The 14778-nt window shown below is 41.9% G+C and overlaps 1 protein-coding gene across 1 annotated transcript in view; it reads left to right on the forward strand.

Annotated features, from left to right (window-relative positions):
- LOC127628382 (adenylate cyclase type 6-like) overlaps positions 1 to 14778 on the forward strand; it is an 88750-nt gene that overhangs the window by 38086 nt on the left and 35886 nt on the right. The window contains exons 4-7 of the mRNA XM_052105099.1: positions 4206 to 4355; positions 6063 to 6184; positions 8179 to 8290; positions 14422 to 14549. Of these exons, the coding sequence (XP_051961059.1) occupies positions 4206 to 4355; positions 6063 to 6184; positions 8179 to 8290; positions 14422 to 14549 (512 nt within the window). The remainder of the gene's footprint in view (positions 1 to 4205; positions 4356 to 6062; positions 6185 to 8178; positions 8291 to 14421; positions 14550 to 14778) is intronic.

Genomic DNA, 14778 nt, shown 5'->3' on the forward strand with positions numbered 1-14778 from the left:
AATCAAATTTAATAAGCCTAATAAATCCCTTTGTGTTCCCAAAATAATGCTACCAAATGTGTGTTCTTATCGAATTTGTGTTTGTGTTGCGTTTTGGTAATACAGTTAATGCTGCCTAAAGAAAAGAAAATATAATTTTAGGTTTAAGGCGAACGTGTCTTGTATTACTTTATGATTTAGTCACTGGTCAATGTTTCTTTAATACATTAATTTAATATATTAATTTGATATATATATTAGGCTACTGAACCTGCAGAGTTGCGTTTACAATGCATGTTAACCGAGAACTGATCCATGGAAATAAAGTGAGCTAAACTCAAAGCACCTCCTGAGATCATTTGCAGCATTCTCATAGACGACATTATTCTTGCAAACAGTTTTCAAATGAATGAAACTTATACACCTTAAAAAAGAGTGAAAACTCTTTACATGTGATGCGCCTGTTCCACAAGACAGAAAATAGAAACAGCAAATCAGACACGAGCATTGGTGGCTTTTCTGTTGTCTGTTCTTAAAAATGTAATAAAGTGTGTTTCTTCAAGCACACGTCTTTGTGACTAACAGCATTTCTTGTCATGTGTCACTCCGAAATGTCTTACAGGTCGCCCACCTGCTGCGGGTTGATGAGCAAAATTACCTGCACATGAAATACATATAGACGAGGAGCTTACAAACTAGATTTAGTCTTGTTGCATTTGGTGGGTGGCTTGTGCTAGTTTCACACACTGGGCATCGGGATCTTTGATTACATCGTCCTATGGCCCAGTCCTACTCCACCGATTTAGTATCTTTCTTAAAACAGCCAAGCCACTTTTATGAATAGAGCACAACAGTCTGGTTCCAGAAGTTAAAATCCCATTATTTATTTTTTAATAACTTTTAACTTTTAAGATAGACCTCCCGTGAGCTCCAAAGTATATGCTTCTGTTGAAGCCATTAGTCCACGTTATTTCATCTGATTTTCCTGGTGGAGAACTACACTACCTATGATTCTGAAGAGAAACAATCCACCAATCAGAGAATCGCGGCCAACAAAGCACAGCAAAAGAGCTCTGCAGTGACCACCCACTCCTATGACATACTATATATATTTTTTATATTATAACAACTTTATATAAAATTTCATAAATTTTTTCATCATTTTTAATTTGATTAAATCATTTGCAATGTTTCATGGGCTTATGGTTCATGCCCTCATTAAAGGCATTAAGCACACAGTCTTGATACTTTTTTCATTTTTTTTTCAAATTCAAATTCAGAAAGAACGGGAAAGTAATATGGAACTGTAATGTGATCAACAAACCTAGACCTACTTCATAGCTGTGCAGTTATGGGAGATTAATTAACACATTAAAGTCTGTCAAGTGCTGAAAATCAGCAACACTGGGGTAGAAATAATACTAGCGCTGATGTCTTTTGTCTAAGCTCTATAAAACACCCATGTGCTCATGCTCGCTGTCACATGCACACACACAAACCAGACCTGGTTTGCTTTAACAGAAACTCTAAAGTAAACAGAGCTCACAGCCATCTGCCTAATGTCAGTGTGGCCAGAAGGATCTGCCTTTCACACACACCCTGCTCGACAGCATTATTGCCTGTTGCCTGCCCTTTGGTTTCTCATTTCATATGCTGTGTTGCTGGAACAAACTAACGTCTAGTTTTTTATCTTACGTACAGCACCATACAATACCATGTTCTCTCCTTCAGGTCAGTCATTAGATAAGCATTTTCCAGCGGTTTGTTTGCTGCTATCATTTCAAATACAGTACATCCTCATTAGTGAAACAGCACAGACATAAATGACCCAGTCAGCTTCTAAGAGGCTATTAGATTCATGTGTTTGCTAATAAACTAGTCTGTTTGACATAGTGAAGTGGGACTGAGATTTTTTATTTTTATGTTTATAGTTTTCTCTTCAACTCGGTCTGTGCATTGATTAGTCTATGAATGAAATAGGTTTATCGACTGATTATTTTCCCAACATTATCAGGGCTTAATTTAGTGTCAGTTGACCTCTAGCTTTTCTTATGCTTTCAAAATACAGTGTACATGACTGAACAAGACCAAAACAATTCTCTGTGCAGTTATGTTACTTTAACATTTACGTTTATTTTTCTGGAGCGATAGCGGCCAATTGTTCTCTTACACAGAGATGGTATTTGCTTGTTTGTTTCTCATTTAGTTTAAACATTGGCCAATGGCCACCAACATCTACTCAGTTTACTAATTTAAAACATGTCTTGTACTACTCATCGATAGCTAATATTGGCATTATATTCATGAACTGGCTCCCCTGGTGAGTCTGGTTTCCCCCAAGGTTATTTTTCTCCTTAACTACTGTACATCTTATGGAATTTTTGTTTGTCGCCTTTTGGCTTGCTCACTGGGGGCCTTAAGTCAAGACAAATACTATTTTTATAGCATAATCTACAATCTCGTTTTTCATCAAACTGTACAATGAAGATTTTAAGACATTGCATTACAGCTTAATTTGTAATTTTTTTGGCACAGTTTTTTAAAGCTGCTTTCAGACTGTGTGTGCTGTGAAAAGCACTTCGACTTTATTCATGCTAGCGCCATCTTTTATTTTTAATAGGAATGAAAATGAGGCTGTGATGGATACACTTACAGTCTCTACAATGGCATGAATTGTATAAAGCTGTATAAAGCTCCTAGATCACATCTGATTTTCCACAACTCATGTTGTCTGGAGTTCTTTGTATGCTGAATGTTCTTGGACAGATATTTTATCAATGTTTTGTCCGCAGAATGATTCCAAAACACTTTAAACTGCAGTACAGTCCATTGAAGAGACTGTAAGTCTATCCCTCACAGCCTCGTTGTCATTTGCATTAAAAATCAAAGATGGCGCTAGTGTGAATAAGGTCTATCAAAATAAAAATGACTTGACTTCTCTGTTGGAGTGATAAAAATAATCCTAGGGTTGGGCATTATAGAAAAAATTTACAATATATTTGATATTATTTTATTTGTGATATAGATTTAACCAACATTGTGAATATTTCAGAAATGTTATATTTATTACTGCCCATTCATTTTTATTTGGTTTCCCATTGACTGTGCCAGTATACTCCTGTCACAATTTGTAAGTTTAAGAGCACTGAAACAGATATTTTAATAGCACCTCTGATTTAAACTTCAAATGCAAAAATGCAATATTGTTGAGAAGTTTGATTCGTTACCGTAAATCAGTTCTTTTGAACTCTTTGTTTCAGTGAATTGGTTCATAACTCTTGAACTAAATCACTGATTCAATTATTCATTTTTCCTCAGAAGTCCTTCTGAGTAGCTATAAAGTATTTTGGTAAAAATATATGGTGGCTCATTTTACTGTTAATTATCTACTATGTATTGTTCATTTTTATTTTGTTGGGTATAAATAAAATAGCATTTTTTTGTGTTTTCATTCCTTGATTACTTTTCATTTGATTTCTACTGTTTTTTACTTATTGCATTAAACATTTAGTTTTCTACTTGGGAACAATGGCTGTTTGGTCAAATAAATGGTTCCTCTGATTGGAAAAAAAACAACCTTTTTAATTAATTTCACTGATAGTCCATAAATACTGAGATTGAATATCGAGTATCCTCGAAAATACTATCAAAGAAAGAGCTGTTGGCTCATGAGGACCCTGGTTTGAATCCGACTTGGGTCATATCCTAATCTCATTCACCTTTACTTTCTGATAAAATAAAGGCCAAAAAATATATATTTTAACTATCTGATGTTTTAATGACCTTCTGTAGCTCAGACTTGCCCAAAATCAGTGCACATACCACATAATGTGTCTTCTGGTGTGACTTGGTAGTATCACATTTATTTAGAGATTCAAGAGTTTTTGGAATAAAGGCCAACAAGTGGTCTGGTCTATAGTCTCTGTGAGTGTGAACCATGTGACTTTGTGTATCCCTCATCATTCTCCCATTACCCTTGCTCCTCACTGACCCAAAGGAACTGTGTTGGCTCGGCTTTAGGCTCCATTTTTAGTTCCATTTTGGCTCTCCTGGTTTAAACGTCTCTACAGGAAGTAGCCTCTCCAGGTCAGAGGTTGGCTTTTTTTCCCACACTACTATTGAGTGAGTGCCAGAGTACAACAGATGTCCAGAGAGAGCTAAAGCTATTTTTGTTGATCACTAGAGAAGAATTGAATGGTCTTGTGTTTTTATTTTTCTTGCCTCAGCTGAGCGCGAACGTGCTGATCTTCCTGTGCACCAATATTATCGGGACCTGCACGCACTACCCGGCGGAGGTGTCTCAGAGACAGGCCTTTCAGGAGACGAGAGGCTACATCCAGGCCCGACTGCACCTGCAGAGAGAAAACCAACAGCAGGTCAGTTCTTATAGAATCTTAGTCCCCAACAGCTATGGCCAAGTCACTTCAGCGACAAGGATGGGTGGGTTTAAATGTACACTCAGGAATTTTCCCCCCATTAAAAACTTTATACTGCCAATGAAATAAGTAATTCTAAAACATTTGTATAAAATCATAAGAACATACATGAGATGATGACTTATCGGTCATATCAGTAAGATTATAAAAGCAGTTTTATTCTACATGGAGAGGGTCCCCTCATGGGGGCTGCTATGTTGAGATCTCATGACCAGTCGAATACTGCTCACTTACATTCATGGATTAAATGAATCTTGGCTGACCATAAATAGTGAATTTCTACAATGGCATCGCTAACTGAAATCTATTGATTTTAAATGATGATGCATCCAGGCTGCTAGGTGTCAGTGTAAGTGTAAGGCGACATAAACAAAAAAGATACTGAGTGCACCTTTAAAAGTCTTGTGAGATTCATATGTGACCGTCATACCCCTAACTCTAAACTTGGTTTGAGCAAATTCAAATATCACAACGTTTACCTTCTACACACAAATGGTTGGATCGATCTACATGTTGATAATTAGCAGTTTAGGCCTAAAAATGTGAAGTTATAGCTTTCATACATAATGTTAAATGGATAATTATCCTTTTTATCCACTGAAAACATTTTTTTCTAGGTTTTCTATGAGACAAAAAGTCTTCTTGCAGTGGGCTCAGAAAGCCAAATTCTACACTGGGGCAAAGTCTCAGGACATCTCACTAAAAATGACATGCGTACACTAAAAAGTAATTGTTTAAATGTGTAAATTCTAAGAATTGGTGCCTGACAACAAAAAATGGAAATCCGCCCCAGTAAATCTCTATAAATAATAACAAAAAAAATTATCTCAGACTGATCTCACGGTGAAATCGGAAACAGTAGATTGACTTTTCTTTTATTAAAATTGGTATGCGAAAATGTGAAACACTGCCCCTAATGGCCAAAACTGTAAATTTGGTTGGCCTATGAGCAGGTGTGCTCCATTTTCCAGTTGAAATGTCCATGGAGGGGTGCCAAAAGCAAGTTGTGAAGCTAGTTGTTTTCAGCTGTACAAACTGTAATACAGAGAAGAGGAATGCATATTTTATAAACTGAACCCCCAACCCAAACCCCATACTAAACCTAACCATCAGTAGAGTAAAAATGTTATGTTAAAGGGGAAAATGCAACTGAAACATGCTTGTCAATTATTATGCAAATGTGATTACTTCTTGGAAACAACATGCCGACTTCCCATGCGATCATGTTGCCCGTCTAGAAATCTTAAACGACCAATGCTGGGTAAAGTTACAGCGTCTATGTGTGATGTCTAGACAATTCACACCTGAAAAATTATACTAATAAACTTTAATAGTCACTGAATTGAAAATAAAAAGTGAAGAGATAAATTGTGATCTAAGTACTTCAGCATCTACACCAGTTAGACTTATCGTCAAGGCCAATAAGCCCTGTCCATTTTTGGAAACCTCTGTTTCATGCTAATTGCCATTCTTCTTCTATGACTGTGAAAAATATCAAATAAACAGTAGTCAGTGGACATGCTCACAAGTGTGTACACTGGAATACTAATGTTTGACATAAAGAGAGGATGTATGAACTTTAGTGAGAAAGAGAATAGCAGGAAGATCTATTCTCACTCTCTCTTCTGTCCTCCCTACACTCTTCAGGAACGCCTGTTGCTCTCTGTTTTGCCAAGGCATGTAGCCATGGAAATGAAGGCTGACATCAATGCTAAGAAAGAAGACATGATGTTCCACAAGATCTACATCCAGAAACACGATAATGTCAGGTCAGCATTACTGGCTTGAACCAAATTGTGCCACACTAACATTGTATACTAATGTTATATCTTAAAGGTGAACATAAAAAAAAAAAAATCCTTTAAGCTTCAATAAAGTCATATACAGTATTTTTGAGTTAATTCTTTAGGATTGGATCGTGAAAAGTGAGTCATGTTAGGCTGATGATATGACTGGTTAATATTCTGTATCCCTGCCCACATGGCCTTGGTTACATCAGCAAAAAAAGAGAAGTCATTACAGAGGAAAAAGTTATTACACTTTGATGTAAGATCAGGACAACAAACAATTATTATTGTTATTATTATTTTTTCAAATAACGCACTGATGAATCATGTAAGTAAGAAAGACACGGAATGTTTATTATGTAAATAATACATTTCATGTCTTTAAATAGATAGTTATCTTAGTAGTGTCTATGGAAATTTTACTGAATAACATTTTTTCAAAATTAAATGGGCAGATGGCATATTCTTTTCACCTATTTTTTTATGTTATATTGTAACAACATATATTACTAAGGGACATGTCCCTTACAATAAAGTACTTCATCTCTATGATATATACCAGTGCTACTCAACATGCAGTCTGCTGGAAAATTCTCTAATCATTAACTCACCTTCATGTCATCCCAGATGTGTATGAGATTCTTTTTTCTGCAGAACACAAATTAAGATTTTTAGAAGAATATCTCAGCTCTGTAGGTCAATGCAAGTGAATGTTGACCAGAAATTTGAAGCTCCAAAAAGAACATATGGGCAGCATAAAGTGGTTAAATCCATATCTTCAGAAGCAAAATAATAGGTGTGAGTGAGAAACATCTATATTTAAGTCTATACATTTTTACTATAAATCACTTACAGAGGCGAAAGTGGAGATTTATAGTAAAAAAGCCAAGGACTTAAATATTGACCTGTCTCTCATCCACAGATCTGAGATATTTTCTCTAAAAAAAAATCACAATTTGTCTTCAGAAGAAAGAAAGTCATGCACATCTGGGATGGAATGAGGGTGAGTAAATGATGAACTTTATATATTATACAGTATATATATATATATATATTATATAATCATAAGAATTAAAAGTGTGGCCCTCAAGGGTATATGGATCCAGCTTTGAACTTTCCGAAATTGAGTATCCATGATATATACCATGGTACTAAATTCTTATTATATTCACATACCAGAGTATTTATTTACCTGTCCAAAAAACAAACAAACATGGGATTACCATGGTATCATGTCCAAAATACATGGTAATTCCATTATATTGCTTTGGTTCTTACTTGTTAGTGTTACAACCTGCAAACCCCTTAACCATGAGTGTCAGCCTTTAAATTATACAATTCATCTCTTTTTTTATCATGTCTAGTGGACATGTGTCTCCTTTTGTTTATTTTCACCCTTTTTATATATCTCTACTACTGCCTATTTCACTCTTTTGTCCTTTGCTGTGCCTTAGGGAGCTGCTAATAGGAGCACTGGGGCTTTTCTTTTGAATGGTGGTCAGCTAATTATAGCAAGAGATGGAATTGTTAATTATAAGTCATTAGGCCAACACTAACCCCTAAATATACTGTATTGTAGCCGTGATTGAATTAAAGCGCCCCACAGCATATGCTATTACACAGCCATGGATGGAATTAACCTCCGCTCTCAAGGGATTCTCATATATACATTACGCACATATATTTTTCTACATCATTCAGTTGTCAAAGTAGATGATCTTATGCACTTTTGTACTTAAATCATTAAAAGGATAGCTTTTATATATAGAGAGAAAAGAACATCTGTTTCTCTTAATTAAATTTATTGTGTTTTATGTGCATGATTGTTTTTGATATTGCTGAAGCATTCAATCAATACATACATTACACAATTGCAAAGACCATTATACATTGATGAACTTTGTGATGCACATTGTGAAAGACAAAGAAACATGTAATATAATTGAATTCTCTTTCTCTCTCTTTTGCGGTCTCAGTATTCTGTTTGCAGACATTGAGGGTTTTACGAGTCTGGCATCACAGTGCACTGCACAGGAGCTGGTCATGACTCTGAATGAGCTGTTTGCCCGCTTTGACAAGCTGGCCTCAGTGAGTCTTCATTTTGAAAGCTGTACCGAAACTTTTGTGAAATGTTTTGCTTGAATAGTGTACTTCTGTTGTCTTTCTTTAAATGAAATGCCACTTGGTTAATATATATATTATATTTTCTTATCTTATTCAATGACATTCATAAATTAAGTGGTGCCAAATATTTTATGTTTAACATATAATGTTAAAATGCCGAATTGTACCTCTGAACCTGAGAAAACGGCAATGTCAAGTTGGCAGACAGAATTTGCATGCACCGCCCCGGACATACGGGTATAAAGGAAAGCGGGGCAGCGAATGCCAGTCAGAATTTTTCTTCGGAGCCGAATGGTTGTGCAGCAAGCAGCTGAGTGTCACTCCTGTTCCACTCACCTCTACCAGCGAGAAGCATTGCTGTTGGATCCCCACAGCGCATTTCCAGCTGGTGTCTCTCTCTCTGCACACTGTGCAGTTCACGCCCATGGGCGCTTCGACAGCGCTTTCTTTCTGTTTAAAAGAGTGTCTCCTCCTAAAAGAGTTGTATTTCCTCTAAAAGAATCTGAGTTTTCCACTCACAAAAGAGCTGCGGCGTTGAACGTCCTTTTCAGAACACGTCTTTTTCAAGATGCCTATCCACCCCTGTGTTGTTCCTGGATGCGGTCGATTTCTCTCCAAGAACGACGGCCACAGACACTGCCTCGTGTGCCAGGGTAGCAATCACAATGAGGCGGCGTTCGTGGATGGTTCATGTTCTCACTGCGAGAACATGACCATGGCAACGTTGCGGTCATGGCTCTCCTTCCTGAAGGTGAATGCCACTTCAGCCTTCCCCCGTGTTGCTCCTTCTTCCCACGGGATTGAGGACAACCCGGCTGGATGAAGGCGATACGGGGATGATGACGGGTAAATCCCCATGAACCACCCACCCCCTGACATGCTCGTGTGCTTCCGTCCGGGCTTGGGATGAGTGCGACTCGCCTCGCGGCCAGCCGGCATTCTCCCTCGAGCCTCCGGGCTTGGATGATGATATCACCACTGCATCGGAGAGCGTCCAGGCGCCTGACGTGGAACACTCGGCTTCAGGCCAGCCCGCCCAGTCGGAAGTGGACGCGCAGACGGCCGACATGCTTTCCCGGGCTGCCGTGAGCATGGGCTTGTACTGGAACCCCCCGTCCTCCCGCTCGCAGCCACGCCCCTCCCGTGTACCATTCTTCCCGGAAGTGCATGACGAGCTGACGCAGTCATGCCGCCCAACCAGCACGCCCCGTGCCCCGCCTGCTCACCGAGGGCGTCCCGCTGCGACCAAACAACGGCAGGCAGCTCCGCATCCTGGGCCCAGCTCTCAACCCCAGCGTCCAGCACTGCTGGGAGGAGAATCTTTGTTTTCCTTATTTTCATTTGCCGCACCCTCTCCAGGTTCCCTCGCCTCCGGCCCCTCAACGAGTTCCGAAGACACCTCCTTAGGACCTCTTCCTCAGTCTCTAACCCGCCCCCTGCCAGGTGCGTGGACCAAGGTAAGTGCTTTGAGTCTTTTCTCAGCACCCAAGCCTCGGGACACTCTTTTGCCTCCCGACACATTATTACCTTCCCCCCTCCCGCCGCAAAGCCCCGCACGGTATGTCAAAATCGATCGTCCCGAGTTTGGATGCGTGGCTCTCACTTCACAATCCGTTGTGCTGGTTGGCCAGGACCATCCAACTCGGCTACGTAATTCAGTTCGCCCGGCTCCCGCCTCGTTTCAGCTGTATTCGCTCCACTATTGTGCGCGGCCAACATGCCAGTGCCTTACGAGCAGAGATCTCCACCCTGCTCCTCAAAGATGTGATAGAGCCCGTCCCTCCAGGTAAAATGAATAAGGGTTTCTACAGCCCTTACTTCATCGTACACAAGAAAATCGGCAGGTTGCGACCAATCTTGGACCTGTGAGTTCTCAACCGGGCTTTGCACAGACTCCCGTTCAAAATGCTCACGCAGAAATAGATTCTCACCTGCGTTCGACAGCTAGATTGGTTTGCGCGGTAGACCTGAAGGACGTGTACTTCCACGTCTCCATTCTGCCGCGACACCGATCCTTCTTACAGTTCACGTTCGACGGCCAGGCATATCAGTACAAGGTCCTCCCCTTCGGCCTGTCCCTGTCCTGTCGCGTCTTCACGAAGGTCACAGAGGCCGCTCTTTCCCCCCTAAGGGAAGTGGGCATCTGCATACTCAACTACTGGCTCATCCTGGCCCACTCTCGAGAGTTACTATGCGCCCAGAGTGACCAGCTGCTCAGGCACCTCAGCCGTCTAGGGCTTCAGGTCAACTGGGAAAAGAGCAAGCTCGACCCGGTTCAGAGCATCTCTTTTCTCAGCATGGAGTTAGACTCAGTCTCAATGACAGCACGGCTCACCATTGAGCGCGCTCATTCAGCTTGCTCGCTTCGAGCCCGGCACAGCGGTTCCTCTAAAACAATTCCAGAGGCTCCTTGGGCATATGGCATCCTCAGCTGCAGTCGCGCTGATCGGGTTTATGCATATGAGACCGCTACAGCACTGGCTACAGACTCAAGTCCCGAGATGGGCATGCGCCACGGCACAACTGGGTGACAATCACCCCTTCCTGCCATCAGACTTTCAACCCTTGGACAGACCTCTGCTTTCTGCAGACCGGAGTCCCCCTGCAGCAGGTGTCCAGACGTGTCGTGGTAACCACAGATGCCTCTCGACAGGGTTGGGGCACCGTGTGCAACGGGCACGCTGCCGCTGGCCCATGGAAAGGACCCCGGCAGCATTGGCACATCGGTTGCCTAGAGTTGATGGCTGTAATTCTTGCCCTACGGAAGTTTCTCCCACTAATCCGAGGCAAGCACGTCTTGATCCGTTCAGACAGCACCGCGACGGCAGCATACATAAATCATATTTACATTTATTCATTTGGCAGACGCTTTTATCCAAAGCGACTTACAAAAGAGGAAAACATAAGCGAATCATCTTAAGGAGACAGTGGTACGAAAATGTGCCATACTACAATCATCAGAATAGTATACAAAACAGATTTAAGTGCAACAAGAATTGTAAATAATGTTTGTTTTTTTTGTGACTGGTTAAGTGCTTTTAGAAAAGATGTGTTTTTAGACGTTTTTTGAAGATAGAGAGTGAGTCAGCTTCACGGATTGAGTTGGGAAGGTCATTCCACCAATGTGGTATGATGAAACTGAAAGTCCGGGAAAGTGTTTTGGTGCCTCTTTGTTTTGGTACGACAAGGCGACGTTCCTTAGCCAACCGCAGGCTTCTGGTGGGAACGTAGCTCTGCATAAATGTTTTTAGGTATGCTGGAGCAGACCCAGTGACTGTTTTGTATGCCAGCATCAGGGCCTTGTATTAAGTACGTGCATGAACCGGCAGCCAGTGGGACAAAGAGTGGTGTAACGTGCTCTCTTAGGTTCATTAAAGACCAGACGTGCTGCTGCATTCTGGATAATTTGGAGAGGTCTAATAGCACATGCAGGAAGGCCTGCAATGAGAGCTTTACAGTAGTCCAGTCTAGTTATGACAAGTGACTGAACGAGCAGTTGTGTGGCATGTACAGAGAGGAAAGGTCTTATCTTCCTGATGTTTTAGAGTGTAAATCTACATGATCTTGCAGTCTTTGAGATGTGGTCTGTGAAATTTAGCTCATCATCAATGGTTACCCCTAGATTTCGGACCGTTTTGGAAGGCGAATATGTCACAACTCGCCCGCCATCTCCTCCTTTGGAGCCAGCCGCGACTCAAGTCCAGCTCATATGGGACCAATTTGGCAAGACATAGATAGATCTCTTTGCCTCCCAAGACAACTCCCACTGCCCGCTCTGGTTCGCAAATTGGTGTTCTACCCGAGCCGAAGACCCGCAGAGATGCGCAGTGTGGTCAGTGCTTCTATCCCTGCAGGAGAGGCTGGAGGGGAGGCTATCCCCCTCCATCTTGAAGGTGTATGTAGCTGCTATTGCAGCCCAACACAACGCATTAGATGGCAAGTCCCTTGGTAAGCACGACTTGATTATCAGGTTCCTGAAAGGCACCCAGAGACTGAATCCTCCCCGGCCTAGTCTGTTCCCCTCTTGAGATTTCTTAGTGGTCCTCTCGGGTCTTCAGAGACCCCCCTTCGAGCCGCTTGATTCAGTTGAGCTCAAGGCCCTCTCCCTGAAGACGGCCCTCCTGATCGCGTTAGCCTGCATCAAGAGGGTTGGAGACCTGCAAGCGTTCTCAGTCAGCGACACCTGCCTGGAGTTCGGTCCTGCGCTTTCTTCTATTATCCTGAGACCCCGACCGGGCTACGTGCCCAAAGTTCCTACGACCCCTTTCAGGGACCAGGTCGTGAACCTGCAAGCGCTGCGATGGGAGGATGCAAGCCCAGCCCTTTCGTTGCTGTGTCCGGTGCGTGATTTGTGTACCTATTTAGACCGCACGCAGAGCTTTAGATGTTCTGAGCAGCTCTTTGTCTGCTTTGGTGGACGGCGGTAAGGGAACGCCATCTCCAAACAGAGGTTAGCCCACTGGGTCATTGATGCTATTGCCTTAGCCTATCACATCCAGGCCATGCCCACCCCCTTGCGGGTTCGAGCACACTATACTAGATGTGTGGCATCCTCGTGGGCACTGAGCCATGGCACCTCCCTAGCAGACATCTGCAGAGCAGCAGGCTGGGCAACACCCAATATCTTTGCCAAGAAACCTAAGGTTTGAATGCAAAAAAAAAAAAAAAAGAGTTGGGGGCATTGGGAAGGGCTACGTGCAGCCGGCACAGGCACCTCTAGCATGCAATAGCCTGCTGTGCACCTGTTTCGACAGTCACGTAACACGGTCAGAGCGTGGCGCTTTTTTATGGACCCCTTGTGTCACTTCATTCGACGCAACATTGAGTGAGTGACAGAAGGGGAACGTCATGGTTACTGTCGTAACCTCCGTTCCCCGAGGGAGGGAACGAGACATTGTGTCCCTCCTCCCACAGCACTAGACCTAGCCCTGTAAATGGCCGTGCTTCATTTTCGGCTCCTCAGTGCAAAATCCTGACTGGCATTCGCTGCCACGCTTCTCTTTATACCCGTATGTCCGGGGCGGGGCATGCAAATTCTGTCTGCCAACTTGACATTGACCTTTTCTCAGGTTCAGAGGTACGATTCGGGGGTCCCTCAGGGAATGGAGGTTACGACAGTAACCATGGCGATTTCTTAAACATTGGGCACTTTTAGCACTATTAATTTTTAGAACGCAAAGTTGTGTAAAATTCTTTTTTTCACACCATAATTACTTCTTTATTATTTGTCTACTTACAATGTCCAACTGTGCATCACAGGGTATTTATATAATTTTTGCAATTTTTTCTGAAAGTCATGAAAATTCCCAGCACATCTTATATTCTGTTTGTGTTTAATAGTTTAATAGAAATAAAAAAATTAAAAATAAATCAAGCCCCTGGGACATGATATTGCACTAAGTTTTAGACAAAGGCTATTACAGTAATTGCGACACAATGTGTACTCCGCATTAGGATTGATTTTCCAGCATGTTGATGTGTTGATCAGTTTTCTCAAATGATTGTCAAAAGTTGTTGAAATTGACACATTCATGCATGCTGTCACATTCACACCCAGAAATCACCTTGTTTCACTGTGTTTCCACCTGGTATTAAGATGCGTTTTTTCGATGCGTCACAAAAACCACATATGGGGTTAGTCAAAAACTAACGTGACCACATTACATTTGATGTGCACTTTGCTCGAAATGTTGCATTTGTGCTTTGATTAAATTTAAGTTGCATCTGTGAGAAATAGCTAATTATTTTGAAAAAAACTTTGTCTTTTACTTTGTTGTGCTTTAATGTCCTGCAGTAACACACTGACATAGTGATTGATGTATGTCATCATGAAACAGAGACCCTCCCCTTAAAATCTGAACGTAAGTGGTCACAGGAGGTGCATTTAAGCGACCAGGTACAAACAGCGATTTGTCTCGCCTGACCACATGTGATCGGATCAGCCGAGACGCATCTTAATACCAGGGGTAAACAGGGTCTCTCTCTGTATCACACACTGACCAGAATGACAAGCCTCTTTTTGCACCTCTGTGTGAAGCTGCCATCTCTCTTTCCAATTAACTTCTGTTCTGTGTGTGGTGTGCGTGTGTGTACAGGAGAACCACTGCTTACGGATTAAGATCCTGGGGGATTGTTACTACTGTGTGTCAGGGTTACCTGAGCCCAGAGCCGATCACGCTCACTGCTGTGTGGAAATGGGAGTGGACATGATTGAAGCCATCTCGTAAGTCTTGCTCAGCTGTCAGAAAATAAAGGGGTTGCCCAAATTAATTAATTAATTGTTAATTAATTAAAAATTGTTTCAAGTTCTCATGTAATGAGTGCTGAGAACTCCAGCCTGGTCTCCCAAGCAACCAAGAGGTTTTCACTCTTGGTGGTGCATGTGGTGAGTTGTGCGTGGATGCTGCAGAGAACAGCGTAAAGCCTCCACACACCCTACGTCTCCGCAATAA

This window comes from Xyrauchen texanus, chromosome 35 (assembly GCF_025860055.1).
Source record: "Xyrauchen texanus isolate HMW12.3.18 chromosome 35, RBS_HiC_50CHRs, whole genome shotgun sequence".
NCBI classification, from domain to species: Eukaryota; Metazoa; Chordata; class Actinopteri; order Cypriniformes; family Catostomidae; genus Xyrauchen; species Xyrauchen texanus.